The sequence below is a fragment of the Octopus bimaculoides genome, chromosome 16, assembly GCF_046866305.1.
Source record: "Octopus bimaculoides isolate indiv1 chromosome 16, ASM4686630v1, whole genome shotgun sequence".
Classification (NCBI taxonomy): Eukaryota; Metazoa; Mollusca; class Cephalopoda; order Octopoda; family Octopodidae; genus Octopus; species Octopus bimaculoides.
Window position 1 is genome coordinate 38294636 of NC_142943.1, and position 18242 is coordinate 38312877.

General features: G+C 38.6%; 1 protein-coding gene across 3 annotated transcripts; it reads right to left on the reverse strand.

The window, feature by feature from the left end:
* Window positions 1-41: 41 nt before the first annotated feature.
* LOC106883904 (putative malate dehydrogenase 1B) lies at window positions 42-15038 on the reverse strand. 3 transcript variants are annotated; one of them, XM_014935043.3, is made up of 6 exons: window positions 14468-14617; window positions 6960-7072; window positions 4908-6006; window positions 4053-4183; window positions 1843-2014; window positions 42-332 (listed from the first exon to the last, which is right to left on the reverse strand). In XM_014935043.3, the coding sequence occupies exons 1-6, from the start codon at window positions 14487-14489 to the stop codon at window positions 112-114; spliced, it is 1758 nt and encodes a 585-aa protein (XP_014790529.1). In that variant the 5' UTR covers window positions 14490-14617; the 3' UTR covers window positions 42-111. The 3 variants fall into 3 exon arrangements, with proteins under 3 accessions (XP_014790529.1, XP_089220588.1, XP_052829885.1); XM_089364462.1 differs by lacking the exon at window positions 1843-2014 and having other exon boundaries at window positions 14468-15031; XM_052973925.2 differs by lacking the exons at window positions 1843-2014; window positions 4053-4183 and having other exon boundaries at window positions 14468-15038.
* Between the last annotated feature and the right edge of the window lie 3204 nt (window positions 15039-18242).

Sequence of the window (18242 nt, forward strand, 5' to 3'; positions counted from 1 at the left end):
TTATTTCATTTTTGCTTAATAATGGTAACAGAAAAATAATGTTGTTGTCATTAATATCTTTTTCTTTTTTTTTTACACTAATAAAATATTTTATTTCAGATTATAAACTAATTATTGTTCAGTATCTTCTGCTAGTGGATTATCGTTATCTTCTGTCTCAACAACTTCGGTATTTGATGCAGTTTCTGAAATGTGCTCCTCGACCTCTTCTTCCTGCTGTATTTCTTCTACATCTTCAACCTCCAAGTTCTTCTCACTGCCTAGGCTTTCGCGTGGAATTAAGGATAAGGACAGTTTCGTATGAGTCCTCTCCAGCTCTTCTTGTTCTTCAGCTGAATTAGAAAACAAAAATATAAAAAGCAATCAATCAATCAATCAATCTCCTGAATAATTCTCCACCCACCACCACCACCTCTACATTTATGTACTTCACTCCTACCCTCTAACTCCTACTAACATGCAAACCAAACACAAACATCAAAGGCAATTTTCTGACATGACACTTTGACTAGCTCTGTATTTCATTAAAACAAGTGAGGTGCTTTAGTGAAGTAAATGCTGAATAGAAAAGTAGAAATATCCAGAAATAAATTGTATTATGTAGTTATGAAGAGTGCAGGGTTACATGATTGGACTGTTACCTAACACTCTGTTGAATGAATCCCTGGTGCAAAACCAACTGGTAAATTCACTCATATATATATATATATATATATATAGAAGGTAAAATATTCATTACTTAAAGTTGCATTAGAACACAATATTTACCAAGGGAGAAAACTTTCATGTGATTATATGGTGCATAAAAGCACATCGTAATTATCACCAGCAGTAGACAATCACTGCTACTTCTACTGCTTGGACTACCAGATCATGTGATTTCAGCCTCATTTGGCCATTTCAGAATAAGTACCAGGCTTAAAAAATGTACTGGGGTTGATTCATTCAACTAAAATTCTTGAAGGTGGTGCCCCAGCATGGCTGCAGTTTAATAACTGAAACAAGTAAAAAAATAAAAGAATAAAAGACTATATATATATATATATATATATATATATATATATATATATATATATCCATCCATCCATTTTTGCCATCCACTATTCTTGGTAATGTTGTGGGAGTAGAGCCCTCAGGTTCCTCTGCCATAAGGTCCTATCAGAAGCAACTATCATTAAATTTTCCAGCTAGATTCCCAAACATGAACAACAGAGAATATGTATATTATCCAGGCACCTTTCTACTATAGGCACAAGGCCTGAAATTTTGTAGGGAGAGGGCTAGTCAATTACTTTGGCCCCAGTGTTCAACAGGTTCTTATTTCATTGACTCCAAAAAGATGAGAGGATCAGAACATGAAGGTGGATGAAATGCCGCTAACCATTTCATCTATATCTTACCATGCAGGAGTGGCTGTATGGTAAGTAGCTTGCTTCCCAACCACATGGTTCTCGGTTCAGTCTCACTGCATAGCACCTTGAGCAAGTGTCTGCTATTATTACCTTGGTCTGACCAAAGCCTTGTGAGTGGATTTGGTAGACGGAAACTGAAAAAAGCCCATAGAATAAGTACCAAGCTTACTAATTCTGCCAGCTCACTGCTTTCAAGTTATTTAATAATGGTCTCAGATTTTGGCAGAAGGCCAACAATTTTGAGGAAGGGGGTAAGGTGATTACATCAGCCCCAGTACTCAACTGGTCCTTATTTTATTGACCCCAAAAGGATAAAATGCAAAGTCACTAAGCATTTTTCCCAGCTTGGAAATGATTCTGCCAGTTCAGCACCTTTGTGTTAATTTGATAGCAAAACTAGTAAGCCTTGATTTTATTTTGCTTGCCTTACCTGTTTCACCCAACAGAAAGCTAAAGTCACTTCTTTGACTGGATGGTGTTCTGGAACTCATAAACGCTGAGTAATCAGTTTCTTCTGATTTTGGTAATGATTCAACAGACACAACTTTTGAAATCAAATTTCCATCCTCCACTACAAACAAAGCTCTATCTTTTACCAAGTTCTGTCAAAATACAACATGTTAATGTACACCAGCGACCAAATGAAGGTTTCATGTAGAAAATGATGCATGCAGAAAGAAGTATTCTGCTTCATAAATACACACACATACATATCATCATCATCATCATCATCATCATCACAACCAATACCACCACCAACACCACCACCATCATCTTCATCATAGTCATGTAATGACCTAATTAATTTCCATGCTGGCATGAGTTGGACAGCCTGACAAGAACAGGCAAGTCAAAGGGCCACACCAGGTTCTATGTCTGTTTTGGCATGGTTGCTACTGTTGCATATATGTGACTGATGGGGTGGTGGGGTGCAGCCCCATTGCATGGCACCTTGGGCAAGTGTTTTATACGATAGTCCCAACCATACAAAGCCTTGTGAGTAGATTTGGTAGATGGAAACTGAAAGAAGCCTGTCACGTATATATGTACATGTAGGTTGTGGGAACTGTGTCTGTTGTGTGTATTTATGTGTGTGTGTGTGTGTGTTTGCATGTGTGTGTGTGTATACAGATGACACAGTAACAATATCATTTATAAACAATCTTCCATAAAAACATGGCTGGTCATTCTGTTGTTTGCATTTGAAAGAGTAGAGAAAATATCATGTTGCTTGGAAAAAGACAAGAGTTGGCAACACAAAGAATATCTGACCGAAGAAAATCTGTCTCAAAATGATGATGATGATGATGATCGTGATTACGGTGATCATGATAGGAATGTTGAGGATGATGTGGGGGTGGGGTGGGGAAGGATAAACCCTAGTTATCAGTATAGTCTATAAGGTTATACAGGAAGATGTCATACCGAATGACTGATGTAGCAGCATCAAAAGACAACTGTTACAAAGGTAAAGGGGCTGCCACAGATTGAAGTAACTACAGAGGTATCAAACAGCTGGACTAGGTCAAGAAAGTTATGGAAAGAGTTATAGCTCAATTAATTGGAGAAAGAAAGAGAGAGAGAAAGAGAGTAGATGAGATGTAGTTTGATTTTGTGCCAAGGAAAAGTGCTCTGAATGAGACTAGTGCAGGAGAAGCGCTAAGCTAAAAGTAAGCTGTTGCACTTAGCAGTTGATGATTTGGAGAAAGCTGTCTTCAGGATTTCTCACTTTGTGGTCTAGTGGTTGTTGAGAGAGCTAGCTAGTAGAAGAATGGCTTGTGAGAACCATAAAAGTCATTTACAGAGATGCTGTTAGTAAGGTGAGTTAGCTATGAGTACAATGTTGAGTTTAGAGTACAGACAGGAGTTCATCAGGATTTGATTCACAGTTGCCTTTCTATTCATCATAATTGTCCAGGCAACAATGGAGGAATTTGACCCTTTTGTTACCATATTTCTGTTGAGATGTTCTGTGTTTCTTTCAATTAATTTTAAGTATAACAAAGAATTTAGTAAAATAATTTAGTTATCATTAAGATAATATTAGGAACATAAATCACGACTAAGGTCTGGTGGTAGATTTTAATTCAAAACTTCTGGAAACAAGACATTTGTACTGCAGAGCCCGAGGCAGTTTCAGCTGGGTTGGGATCAAAAGGGTTAAGAGCAAGTACCTGTGGGAACTGCTATATGCTGATGACCTCACCACAAGAAACCTTTTTGGTACTGGTCCCATTTTCCTACTTCAACCTTTCATACTTTAACCTCTCATCTAGCATAAAGCCATTTCTCAACTGTGGCTCTATTCAGCTGAAAGGGATTCTCCACTGTAACCCAATCAGTTCAAGTCTTATGAGCTACATAGTGATCTCACCATACAATAGCATCCAGTTCACACTGTAAAGTGGTTAGCATTTTGAACTGTTTATACATAAGTTTTAGCTTTTTGACATAATTTTATCACAGAACTTTTTTTGGTATATTCCAAGACACCATCTTAATGACCTAGAAATAGATTGTTTTCCTAAATCTATCATGGATAATGAATTTCATAATTAATATGGTTGCAAAAGGATTAAATGCTTAGAGATTCAGAACCAAATTAGACAAAAAAAAAAAAAAAAAATCCAAGATACTTACTTCGATTATTAAATCTATATCTTGTCTGCATTTTTCAGATATGTTCAGATCTTCAATGACAGAATATGCTAATGGTAGATAAAATGTTACTGGGAATGAAAAAGCAATGCCTTTTGGAACACCATACCAACCTGGTGATAGAAAAGAAAGTATTTCTAAACAGCTTTGTTTCCATCAAGAATGCTATGTCAGTAGTTGGAATATAAACAAAGCAACTTAAAGCTTGTGTGTGGGGAAGAAATAAATGTTGTAATCGACTATTAAGGCTTATTATCCCCCATCCCCTTGTTACATTATCTTTGTGTGTATGTATATGAGATGAAGTGGTGAGAAAGGATCTTTGGATGCTGGGCCTCACTGAGGAAATGACAAGGGACCAGGGGTTGTAACAATTTGCTGTACTCAAGAAGATGCATCGAGCTTAGTAAAATTGTGGTTTTGTGGTTGTCCATACATACAGGCTTATCCTTTGCAGGTGCTTGTGCCACATAAAGGGCACTCATGCCAGTGCTATGTAAACGCACCCATGCCAGTGGCACTTAAAAAAGCATCAAGCACAGTCTGTAAAGTGTTAGGAAGGGCACAGAAACCATTCCAAAATGAGAAATTAGAGTCTGGACAGCTCCCTGGCTGGCCAGCTCCTGTCAAATTATCCAACCCATGCCAGCAGGGAAAACAGACGTTAAATGATGATGATGATGATGATGATGATGATGATGATGTCATGAATTGTATGACTGGTTGTTCAAGAAAAATGCTCTCTAAAGAACTAAACTAGAACTTTCCCGTCTATAGAATTTAACACTGACTGTAAACGAAATGAATTAAGATTAAATATGGAAGAATTTTGCTTACCATCAGATATAAGAGTCACAGAGAATATGGCATTTGATGATAAACCGTTCCACCAGTAATCTAATGTTGATGTTATGGCATGACCAATGAGATGGTACGTAGGGTGTTGTAAATTCATTTCATTTACATGTTTTCTTGAACTGACTTCATTTATATACTCTCTCTTGAGCCAGTGCTGTTGACAGAAAATATCATTTAATGGCAGAGAGAATGTAGCTGGACCAACAACTGCACAATCAAACTCTCTAACTAAGGCCTTGTCCAATTCTATCAAATAATTATCGTTAATACTGCCCAATATAATAATGTTATCAACGGAGCAGCTACTTGCTGGCAGTTTTTCAGCTAAAACAGATTTGGCCTGGTTTTCAATTACTTTTGAAACACCAATAATATTTGTGGATGAAATATGAGGAACAATCTCATTTAGTATGCTCATATTTAAACACATGTAATTATTTCCTGCAACTAATAGCAATGTGTCACTTTTGGCAACTTTCAACAGAGTTTTCCCATAAAACCCAAAAAGAACAGCGTTTCTTTCTGTCCACCGATGTACTTTTTCCTCTTCTTTCCTTTCTACCTCATCCAAAAAGATAATAATTCTGCTTCCTTCAAAAGCTTTTTCACAGTCAGATGTAACAATAACACTCAAATACAGCAGTCCATATGCCATGTTTTGTATATTATTAGCGATGTCTTGCAATTCAACTATCTGTGCTGGATCACAGTCCAGTAGACATAATGAAATTTTCTCTTCGCCAAATATTTTCCCTGAAAGTAAACTGTCTACCAAACTGAAACATATTGGGCTACAGGCATTTGTTATGCAAACTTTAATGAATTTTTTTTTTCGTATTCTTTCTCTTTCTTCTTCATCAAGTTCGATTTTAGTGGTTTGATTTTCATAAGCAATGATTTTCATACTTTTGCCTTCTAAATCAATAGTAATGCCATAGTAGCCGTATGCATATTCTTCAAATTCATTTGAGCCACCAATTAAAACGCCTTTTCCACCTCGATCAACCAATTCTCTCCAAATTATTGGTGATTGTTCATGCTTCCAGCCATTTGTCTCACATGTTTCAGAAAGCCATTCCTGAATCACACAAAGTTAAACAAAAATTAAAACCAACATAAAATAGAATTGAAACATTGATAAATCATAGCTATTAACTACTATATCATAGCTATTAGCTATTGCAGAAATTCAATTTCATCTAGGAAAACTTTGTGTACACACATTATTATCTTTTGTGCATTAGGTGTAAAATATGCATGCACATGAGCAAGTGCACAGATGAAAGAAAACATTGCCCTAAGACTGCACTGAGCTGAACACCATCATCAAGTATAGAGAAGCAGCAACTGTCATACTCCAAGTGTCATACTCCAAAGGCATACAGATGCAAAAAGTCTGCCTCAACATAAATTCCATCCAAGACAGGAGAGCATAGAAAAGTGAATATTACAATGATAATGACGATGATTATGAATGAATCAACCCCAGTCTTTATTATTTTCATTTTAAGCCAGGTACTTATTTCATCGGTCTCCTTTTGCTGAACAGCTAAGATATGGGGACATAGACACCAACACTAGCTGTCAGGTGGTGGTGGGGGCAAACATAGATTCAAAGACATGCACACACACACACACACACACACACATAAACACACACATTATAAGGTGAGCTGGCAGAATCATTAGCACGCCATGCAAAATGCATAGCGGTATTTCGTTTCTCTTTATGTTCTGAGTTCAAATTCTGCCAAGGTCGACTTTGCCTTTCTTCCTTTTGGGGTCGATTGAATAAATACCAGTTATGAACTGGGGTCAATGTAATCAACATAATCCCTTTGTCTGGTCATGTCGGTCCCCTCTATGTGGGCAATAAAGAAATATATATACATATATATAGTTATCTGTATCCCCCCACACACACACACATGCATACATACATATATAAAGCAAAAAGGGTGACAGAACTGAACTTGTATATATATATTTATATATCTATATATATATATATATATAAGAAATATAACTAACCGTCCATTCCGCATCTGTTTTCACAATCTTGTGAATTTTGAAATCTGGAAGATTAAGTGCGAGTTTGTCTCCAAGCAGCTCTGCTCGGACATAGTAAGGGCAGTCTAGCTTTCCTTTGAGAAAAAAACAGAAGAAAAGAAAAGAAGTTATGAACAATTGTGAGAACTGCTTTGCATTCCGTTGTAGACAAACACATATAATTATGAATAAGAAATATTAATGGGAATATGGTGCATACAGGGAATATTATAGTTACATATTACATTGCTCGGTAGTTTGAGCATTGGGCTCACAATCATGAGGTGGTGATTTCGATTCCCAGACTGGGCTGTGTATTGTGTTCTTGAGCAAGACACTTTATTTCTTGTTGCTCCAGTTCACTCAGCAGTAGAAATGAGTTGTGACATCACTGGTGCCGAGCTGTATCAGCCTTTGCCTTTCCCTTGGATAAAATCAGTGACATGAAGAGAGGAGGCTGGTATGCATGGGTGACTGCTGGTCTTCTATAAACAACTTTGCCCGGACTTGTGCCTCAGTGCGTAACTTTCTAGGTGCAATCTGATGGTCATGACTGATGGGGGTTTTTTACACTTTACTTATATTTCATTAATCTAGATTGGAGATCATTGTTAACTGTTCATGGAATGAATATATTTGACTAATGGGTCTTATTCACATTTATAATCAACAATCTGATTTTAATTATCGTCATCATCATCATCATTGACATTATAAAATATCTCTTTTTTCTATGCTGGATAGTTTGTCAAGAACAGATGAGCCCACAGGAATCTGCCAGATTCTATGTCTACTTTGACATTATTTCTGCAGTTGAATCATCATCATCATCATCATCGTTTAACGTCCGCTTTCCATGCTAGCATGGGTTGGACGATTTGACTGAGGACTGGTGAAACCGGATGGCAACACCAGGCTCCAGTCTGATTTGGCAGAGTTTCTACAGCTGGATGCCCTTCCTAACGCCAACCACTCAGAGAGTGTAGTGGGTGCTTTTACGTGTCACCCGCACGAAAACGGCCACGCTCGAAATGGTGTCTTTTATGTGCCACCCGCACAAGCCAGTCCAGGGGCACTGGCAACGATCTCGCTCGAAAATCCTACAGGAGCCAGTCAGGCGGTACTGGCAACGGCCACGCTCAAAATGGTGCATCTCATGTGCCACCCGCACAAGAACCAGTCCAGGGGCACTGGCAACGATCTTACTTGGCTTGCCGGGTCTTCTCACGCACAGCCCATTTCCAAAGGTCTCGGTCCGTAGTCATCGCCTCGGTGAGGCCCAATGTACGAAGGTCTTGCCTCACCACCTCAGCCCAGGTCTTCCTGGGCCTACCTCTTCCACGGGTTCCCTCAACTGTTAGGGTGTGGCACTTTTTCACGCAGCTATCCTCCTCCATTCTCACCACATGTCCATACCAGCGCAATCGTCTCTCTTGCACGCCACAACTGATGCTTCTAATGTTCAGCTTTTCTCTCAAGATACTTACACTCTGACGGGTATTCACATTGACATTACACATCCAACGGAGCATACTGGCTTCATTCCTTGCGAGCTTACGTATGTCCTCAGCAGTTACAGCCCATGTTTCACTGCCATGTAGCATGGTTGTTCGTACGCATGCGTCATACAGTCTGCCTTTTACTCTGAGTGAGAGTCCCTTTGTCGCCAGCAGGGGTAAGAGCTCTCTAAACTTTGCCCAGGCTATTCTTATTCTAGCAGCTACACTTTCAGCGCACCCACCCCCACTACTAACTTGGTCGCCCAGATAGCGGAAGCTATCGACTACCTCTAGTTTTTCACCCTGGAATGAGATAGAAGTTGTTTCCTGTTTGTTTGCAGTCTTTATTGCACCTGAACATCTGCCACAAACAAAAACTAACTTGCTAGTTAACCTGCCTTTGATGTTGCTGCACCTCTTATGTGTCCATAGCTTGCACTGGGTACATCTTATAGAGTTACTACCTACTCCTTTTCTACATACTGAGCAGGGCCATCTACCTGAAGGGGTTTGTGTTTTATCTACCTTCCTACTTATTAGGATTTTGGTTTTAGCTAGGTTGACTCTAAGGCCCTTCAATTCTAGACCTTGCTTCCACACCTGAAACTTCTCCTCTAGTTCTGATAGTGACTCCGCAATTAGGGCAAGGTCATCAGCATAGAGGAGCTCCCAGGGGCAACCTGTCTTGAACTCCTCTGTGATTGCCTGGAGGACTATGGTAAATAATAGGGGGCTGAGGACGGACCCTTGGTGGACCCCTACCTCTACCCGGAATTCATTGCTGTACTCATTTCCAACCCTCACCTTACTGGCCGCATCTCTGTACATGGCTCGCACAGCTCTCACTAGCCATTCTTCTATCCCAAGTTTCCTCATTGACCACCAGATAAGGGATCGGGGGACCCTGTCAAAGGCTTTCTCCATGTCAACGAAAGCCAGGTACAGAGGTTTATCCTTGGCTAGGTATTTCTCTTGCAACTGTCTCACTAGAAATAAGGCATCAGTAGTGCTTTTACCTGGCACGAACCCAAACTGCATCTCATCTAAATTGATTCGCTCCCTAATTAGTTGGGCTATGACCCTCTCTGTAACTTTCATAACCTGATCTAACAGCTTGATGCCTCTGTAATTATTTGTATCTAAAGCGTCCCCTTTACCTTTGTAGCAGTTGACTATGATGCTGCTACACCAGTCATAGGGTATGACTCCTTCGTGTATCACCTGGTTCGTAATACGGGTGACTAGGCTATAGCCAACACTGCCAGATATTTTGAGCATCTCTGTAGTGATTCCTGATGGGCCGGGGGCTTTCCCGGTCTTCATACTCTTAATTGCTTTATCTACCCTGGTACTATCAACTCGGATAGCTGGTCCCTCTATTGGGTCGACATAAGGCAGGCTCTCTTTCTCCCATTCATTCTCTTTATTAAGCAATCTATCGTAGTGGCATCTCCAGACCTCTTTCTTTGCATCCTCATTTAATGCAAGCGTACCATCATCCATGCGAACACATTTCTCTCCTACAACATCACTATTCTCTCTCCTACACTGTCTTGCAACCCGAAATACCTCGAGTCTTTGGTCCTCACGGCGCAGAACATTGGCAAATCTTTCCTTATCTGCTTCCCCTCTGGCTAAATAAACCTGTCGCCTAGCCTCCCTTCTGGCACATTGGTACAATTCCCTGCTACCACCGTTCTTCCAGTCCTTCCAAGCTTGTTTCTTTTGTCTAATAGCCCTGTCTACCTCCTTGTTCCACCACCACGTTACTCTGGGTTGGGAGGGGACCTTACACCACCCACAAATCTGGTCGGTGGCTTTCAACAGATTTGTGGGTGGTGGCCTTCTTAATACAAATGCAGAGTGTACTGGATGCTTTTTATGTAGCACTAGCATCAGTGAAGTCACCAAGTAAGCACAAGCTAAGACCTATTTTCTATTATAAATGATTGTGACATTCTTTTCACTTTACATAAAATATTCTTTACATTTACGGAGATGTATTTGCATAGCGAGTGACTTGATCTGAGATCGTGTGCTAAAACAAAAAAACAATTGTAGTATGGAAGATATTTGTAAGCCATTCAAGAACACACAAAAACCGTTAATTTGATTTTGATTTGTGTCGAAATATTTTCGTCGCCTTGAAACCACTACCTGTTTGTTCACTGCCAAAACTTAGTGCTTATTGCCATTTATTTACGGGTATTATATATTTTATAGTTAAAATATTTTTCTGGGGACGAATTACGATTTATACATTGCTACTATGGACAATTATTGCTCTGCTTTACGAGTTTTTTGTTTTACAAGCGGCCTTACTATATTTAAAAATTATATTTTGCATAACTTTGGAGAAAAAGCATTTAAAGGGAAACAACTCTTGTCAACCTGTTCCTGCTCTTAAGAAATTCGCAGAATTTATTTTTGGCTTAGTTCTAACAATTCTTCAACTTTCTTTAAGATGTATTTTTGGTAAGTGGAGACAAATTTAAATTTCTTTACACCAATCAATTGGGAAAAATTTAGAAGAAGAGAAATAAAAAAAAAGAGAAATTCAGAATTATGAGGAAAAATAACATGCTTAATAATAATAATAATGTATTCTTGATATCGTTTCAAATTTTGGCACAAGGCCAGCAATTTATGAAGAGTGAATAAGTCGAATACATCAACCTCAGCACTTGACTGGTACTTACTTTATCGACCCTGAAAGGAATAAAAGGCAAAGTCGACCTTGGCGAAATTTGAGCTCAGAACGTAAAAACGAACGAAATGCCGCTAAGCATTTCGTCCGGCGTGCTAACGATTTTGTCAGCTCGTCCGGCCTTTGAATATTCGCCAGACAAAATGACCAACAGTATTTCATCTGTCTTTATGTTCTGAGTACAAATTCCACCGAGGTCGACTTTGCTTTTCATCTCTTTCGAGGTCGCTAAAACAAGTACCGGTTGAGTACTAGAATCAATGTAATAGACTTAAGTCCTCCCTCGAAATTGCTGGCCTTATGCGAAAATTTGAAACTAAAAATTGTATATTTAATGGCGTCAAGCAAGCAAAATCGTTATCGCACCGAGGAAAATGCTTAGCGACATTTCTTCCGACTTTGAGTTCTGAGTTCAACGACCGTCGGGGGTCGGCTTTGCCTTTCATCCTTTCGGTGTCAATAAAATAAACACGAGTTGAACACTGTAGTCGATGTACCTGACCTTGTACCAAAATCTGAAGCCAATATATATTTTGGCTGGCGAATAGTTTTGCGAACATATTCCACAATCCTTCGTAAAATTACGAATGATTCATTAAAGCGAGTCTCTGGCTCGTTTCTTCATTGTCGACTTCGCTGATGTCTGACAGTCTACCGAGAGATCTCACCTGAGAGAAAATGCAACATAAGTTTCATTCGGGTTCTGCTTAGTGTAATAATATAAATATAATTTTTTCCTTTTAACACTGACACTGACACATGGACCACACATGACAAATTAATTGTACTAGTGGAAAAGGACCTGTGAACAAGCTCCTAGGAGCTTCAACACGGAAACCATCCAGTATCCAGTTAAGTAAAGCTTGGATGTACAAATCGTACGATTCTAATCCCACTGATTTAGATTTTAATTTTAATTCTTTTGCGAGGTTGGGCACTGGTCGGTTTAAATGACTGGTATAGCCCCTCCTAAAATTTGAGGCCTTAGTGCCTACGTTACACATCAGCATTATTTCTTGAGATTCGAACGGGAATCAACGAAAATGTTGGAACTCAATGAATGAAAAATGTGCTGACATTTTCAAAAGATGTTTCATATACGGCTCCTCCCCTCTAGATTGCATTCGCACCGTGATTTCGAAACTCTATTGCAGCTATCCCATTTCGTCATGCAATTAATCCCAAGATCACAAATTCTTCCCGTCTTCACAAACGTTGTCAACAGATTTTATGAAAATATAAGGCAATATGACCCTCGGATCTTTTTAGTTTGACGGGCAACAAAACTGACACAACAAAACTATTAGTTATTTCGCAAACTATTAGTTGTACCTAAAAAAAAAAAAATGAATGTTTTTTTTCCTTTTCTTTCCTATTATCCCTTTCACATAATTATCTAAAAACAGTTTTTCAAACTATGATTTAAGATAATGTGGTTTTGTTGTAGGAAGGGCGTTTTGTGTGTGTACGTGAGTGCGTATGTATAATATAGATGGATACATACGTGCGCGCGCACACACACACACACATTTTAGTGTTGTACTTGCCGAGTAGCTGACTTGATCTGAGCCTGTAATTGAAACAATTACATCGTAATTGTTTGAATACACAAACGATTACTGAAGCAATTAACATCGCAGAGGAGCCATAAAAGCTATTAAAAACAGAAACACGACTAGGTCTCATATATAATATATATATATATATATATAGCGGAGACACCACAGGAATGGTGGGGAGGGGGGCACCGCAAGAATGGTAAATAGTTTACGGCACAAAAGAAATAACTTTAAACTTATCTCCACTGTGTATAGAAGCAGATGTGTTACATAAGATTAATTTTGAGGACCTGATCACAGACTTAGCAATTAAAAAAAAGTAGAAAACCTTTTTTTAAAATATAAAGTGGAAGTATAGAAAAATAAATATTATTTTTCATTTTACTGTTGATTTTGTTTCATATGGAAAAATGAAAAAAAAAAAATTTTATGGTTTCTTGTTGCTTATATTTTGAATTATATACATGTGGGGAGTACCACAATCTTTTAAGCGCTTCGGTACCTCCATGGGTCTTAATCCGTCCCTGTATATATCACGGACGACAGATGATAGCTGTACTCGGGGACGGATGTAAAAAGGTGCATAGTTTCCTCTTAGTTAATACCGAAACCCCGAAATTACTGCTAAAAAAACTTCAATTAAATGATTAACGCAGTTACGTGACAAATACTAGGGCAGTTAAAATGTAAAGATAACAAGTACCGTAAATCCTCGAGTATAGTCCGCCCTTGAGTAAAATGCGCAGAGGATTTTTAGAGGGCTATACCTCTGAAAATCCTAAACCGTGTGTATAATACGCATCCCTTCTCTAACTTGAGTCAATGAGGTCTATATAACGTCCTTTGTTTGTAAACGTATATACGGTAACGTCCTTTATTATTATTGTATATATAACATAATGCAAGCGTGTAGCTTTTTTGTGCACTTAGTTTGCAGAAAATAAAGAAATCAACAGAAATAACGTCAGTGAAAAATAAATATTAAGTAAATTGCGTTTATATATTTATCACTTAGAAAAGTGTGTGTGTGTGTGTGTGTACGTATGTACACCTTTCTTCTATAGGCAGGAGGTCTGAAATTGGGGGCGGTTGGTCAGGTACGGGCCGTGCGTATACTTATGCCTAAGATTACACTGACTCTCATTGCACAACTGGTACTTACTCCATCGACTTCGAAAGGATGAAAGGCTAAGTCGACCTTGGCGGAATTTGAACTCGGAACGTAAAGACAATTCTGGCAAGCTCACCTTATTAAATATGTATGTATGTATGTATGTACGTATGTATGTATGTATGTACGTACGTATGTATGTATGTATGTATGTATGTATGTAATACATACATATATCCCCCTCTCTCTCTCTCTCTCTATCTATCTATTCTACACACACACACACATAGTAAGCCCAGTCTCTATTTAGATCTCGGGTTGTAGTTATTTAACCACCCTTTACGTTGCTAATGTTTATGTATAACGTAGGATACTATTTCCCCCGCAGTCTTAAAATTTCAGGTTTCCCGCTGATTTGGAGAAGGCAACAGGAGACCACTATGTGGTTACATCCGAAAACGGATGCCACTTTGCATGACAAAATAATTGCAAACGACAATTATATAATGGTAACATTATATATTTAACCCGAGACTAAACGTATTTGTGAAAGAATAAGATAAATAACTAATGAAAGAGCTCAGAGAAAGGAAATGTAATCCGCTTAGTTTTACCTGCGATCACAAATTTCGCCATGAGTGCGCCAGCTGGTCGTTATGGTAACGATAAACAAATAGTAACGTAATTTTCTTTTTTTAACGTATACGGATACAAAGCCATGGATTTGTAGGGAAAGAGATGATAATGGATACCAATCGATTCTAGTACATGACTGCATCTTAATTTTCATTGATCCAGATGTGATGGATTGATAAATGTCAAAGTCGATCAGCCAGGGCAATACTCGGTGTTACGTAGCTGTTATGAGAGAAACTCTGAATTTTGGGTCTTTACTGGGCGGAATTTTGGTTTAAGTACCCTATATAATCCCTCGTAATTTTTTTTTTTGAATTTTCAAAATTTTTTTCGGACTTGTGATCTATACACTGGAATTCATACTATTATGCAAAAAAAAAAAATAATGAAGTGATTTTGTGTGTAATTTTAAGGGCTATTTGACTGTTATTTTTAGCACGTCTCACGACCACCTGATACCCTCGTCGTTTCTTTGTCACTCTGACATGCATTGATATTTTTCAATATCTTCCTTCCCATAAACACATTGAATGGTCTATTGCTGGGATTTAAGCCCAAAATTCAGACTATCCATATTTTAAATTCTGATTTAAAAAGAAAAAAAGTTTTAATTAAAAAAGAAATTTGGTTAATGTTTACAATTTGACCCGGAAACGAAAATCAGAAGAAAAAAAATAGTACAACGGGTGTAAAAAAAATGTGTAGGAAACGAATATAAAAAAAAATATGCGCCCAAAGCAACGGGAGGGTGGGGAGAGGACCTCGGAAAATTCACAAGATCTGAGTTTTTCTCTCATAACTTTTAGGAAAATGGGGTTTTTTCAATGAAATTTTATATAAATACCTTTCAAACGGCATACATTACGATTATAAAGAAATTTGTGGGGAAAATCTTTTCCAAGGGGGTGGGGAGAGTACCTTGGAAAATTCACAAGGTCCGGGCTTCTTTTAGTTTCTGTCTACGAAATCCACTCACAAGGCTTTGGTCGGCCCGTATGAATTCCTATGTGTAGAACACAAATACGCAAAACTTTTCTGAAAATTCCTCAAAATAAAAATAAAAAATGTTATGAGGGGTACTATGGAATGCTTAAAATAGAATTCCACTCTTTATAGTTAGCTAGTTTGCTGACATGCTTCTTTAGGCATTGGCTGTATAGTAAGGTTTGCTTCCCAATCACATGGTTTTAAGTTCAGTCCAACTGCATAGCACATTAGGCAAGTGTTTCCTACTTTAGCCTTGGGCCGACCAAAGCCGTGTTCAGGGGTTTGGTAGACAGCAATTTGTGTGGAAGCCTGTCATATGTGTGTGTGTGTGTGTGTGTTTCTGTCTATACCCACATTAGTGCTCAACCTGTAACAGAGCCTCCCAAGCAGGCATGGGCCTGATCGGCTACAGCCGGACACACCGAGACCCGTCTTCTCCCGTGTCATATCCTGGTCATTGTCAACTACGACGGACATGCTAATAATAAAAAAGAAATACCCCCATCGCTTGACAACCAGTGATAGTTTGTTTACATCCCCGTAACTTAGTAGTTCAGTAAAACAGATTGATAGAATACCAATAAGTACTGGGGTCCATTCGTTCGTCTAAAACCCTTCAAGGCTGTGCCCCAGCTTGACCACAACCGAACAACTGAAAGAAGTAAAAGATTATGTATATATATATATATATATATATGTGTGTGTGTGTGTGTGTGTGTATAATGAAAATAACACTGACATCTCACCATCTCATGTTAACAGATATATTTACCAAAATTACATAAAATTATCTTGAAATACTTAAAGAGTAAATTTATTCAATAAAATCGCCATTGGCTTCAACCACAGCCTCCAGACAACTTTGGAATCTCCTGCAACTCTCCTGGATGGTCTCCTTGTTTAAGTTGGTGAATGCTGCCATAATCCTTGCCTTCAGTTCATCTTTGGTGTTACAAGGAGTTTTGTTGGTCTCTTGCTCAGCTGCGTCCCACACATAATAATCATGAGGTATGCAGTCTGGGGAGTTAGGTGGCCAGATGTTGGGGGTGATGTGGTCTCAGAAATTGTCTGATAGTCACGACTGGATTCTCCTGCTTGTGTGGCATGGTGCAGAGTCCTGTTGCCAGAGGTAGGGTCTTCCAACAGCCACCCTCTTGACCCAGGGCAGCACTACCTCCTCCAGGCACTTGATGTAGGCCTCGGTGTTGAGTCTGAGATTGTGTGGGAAGATGAATGGAGGCATAACGTCGCCATCAGCAGTGATCACTGCAAATACCATGATGTTGACTGGATGTTTGATTTTTATCCCTCTCAGTACATGTTTTAGGGACTTGGCACGCCAATGGTTGTTCTGTGTGCTCAACATCTGACCCTGGCAGAAATCTTTCTTGTCTGAGAAAAACCAAAGCATGTTCGGCTGAAGGGAATGCTTGAGTTTGTTCAAAAGCTTTGTAGCGCGGTCTTTCCTCTTGTCCTTGATGGCTTGGGATAAAAATTGGCCCTTTCTCATCTTGTATGAGGAATACTGAATGTCTTCATGCACTAACTGCCTGATAACAAACTCAGACACTCCCATGTCCCTGGCAATGGACCTGATTGACTTGGAGGGATCATTGTCAATCATGGCCTAGATCTCACCAACAAATGCAGGAGTATTTTTCTTATATCAGAACGGTCAGAGTGAGTCTTCCAAGCTGCTGTACTTTCCATTAGACTCATCCAACTCTTTCCGAATCCTCTGCACTGTCCTTAGATTGACACTCAAACACTCTGAAATGTTCGTATTGGAGCTTCTGGTGCAAATGCCAAGCCATACAGCACGTCGTTTCCTAATTTCTGACAGAGTGAATTGCGTCATGGTGTAGGAAAGAATAATTAAATTATGCACCGGGAAAATTGTCTTACATGAAACCAGTCTGTGGCACAAAAACGGTTTGGGGCTGCTGCTTTATTTTATCAATTAAAGGCAAAACTCAGCCTGACTGGATTAAAAATCCAAACATATAGAGCTTAAATTAAACACCACAAGGTATTTTGTCTGACGCTTAATGAATCTTTGGATAGAAACTTAGAACGGTTGTTAGTAGGATCTAGAAAGCGTCAAACAAAATTTTGGTGTATATATTATTGCATCGTATTTTTTTATTAATACTTCATCCCTTCAGGTTTCTAAGTTCGACGTTCGTCTTTCGATACCTTTCATCAATTCAGAATTGAGGATCGATAAAATAAGTGACAGTCAAAGGGTAGTGACGTAGAAAATAATCGACTGTTTTCCTTCTCTCAAATGTATACGGCCTTATGCCTCTGTTAAAAAAAAAAAATCAATATTAACTCAAACAAACTGTCACCATGTCATTAGATATCATTCATCCACACACACACACACATACACACACAAATTTTAGTCAATCAATATACACAATTATGCATATGTAATAAACAGGGCTGTAAATACTTCTAATGTATCCCGATGATGACTATTGAAGTCAGGTTTAGCGTGTTGTAGTTTATCATTACACCACCTAATACTACTCCCCTCTTGCATCTCTTCATACCCTTTCCTCCCCTTCTCTCTGCCATCATGTTTTTCCACCTCCATTTACACACTAATCTAGTTTACTTGTTATCAACAGCTATATTGATTGATTTAACTTTTATATATACATGTGTTGAGGTAAATATTCTCTCTACATATAGACACACACACACATACGTATATACAAACATATACACACGAATAAGCATATCTTTTTATCGTTTGCT

Excerpts from the sequence above, each read along its gene's own strand:
- LOC106883904 (XM_014935043.3), bottom strand. The coding sequence starts at position 14,489 with ATGGCGAAATTTGTGATCGCAG. Across the intron at positions 7,073-14,467 it reads GGCGAAATTTGTGATCGCAG|GAAAGCTAGACTGCCCTTAC; the intron begins GTAAAACTAAGC and ends TTTTTCTCAAAG. Across the intron at positions 2,015-4,052 it reads ATATAGATTTAATAATCGAA|AACTTGGTAAAAGATAGAGC; the intron begins GTAAGTATCTTG and ends GTATTTTGACAG.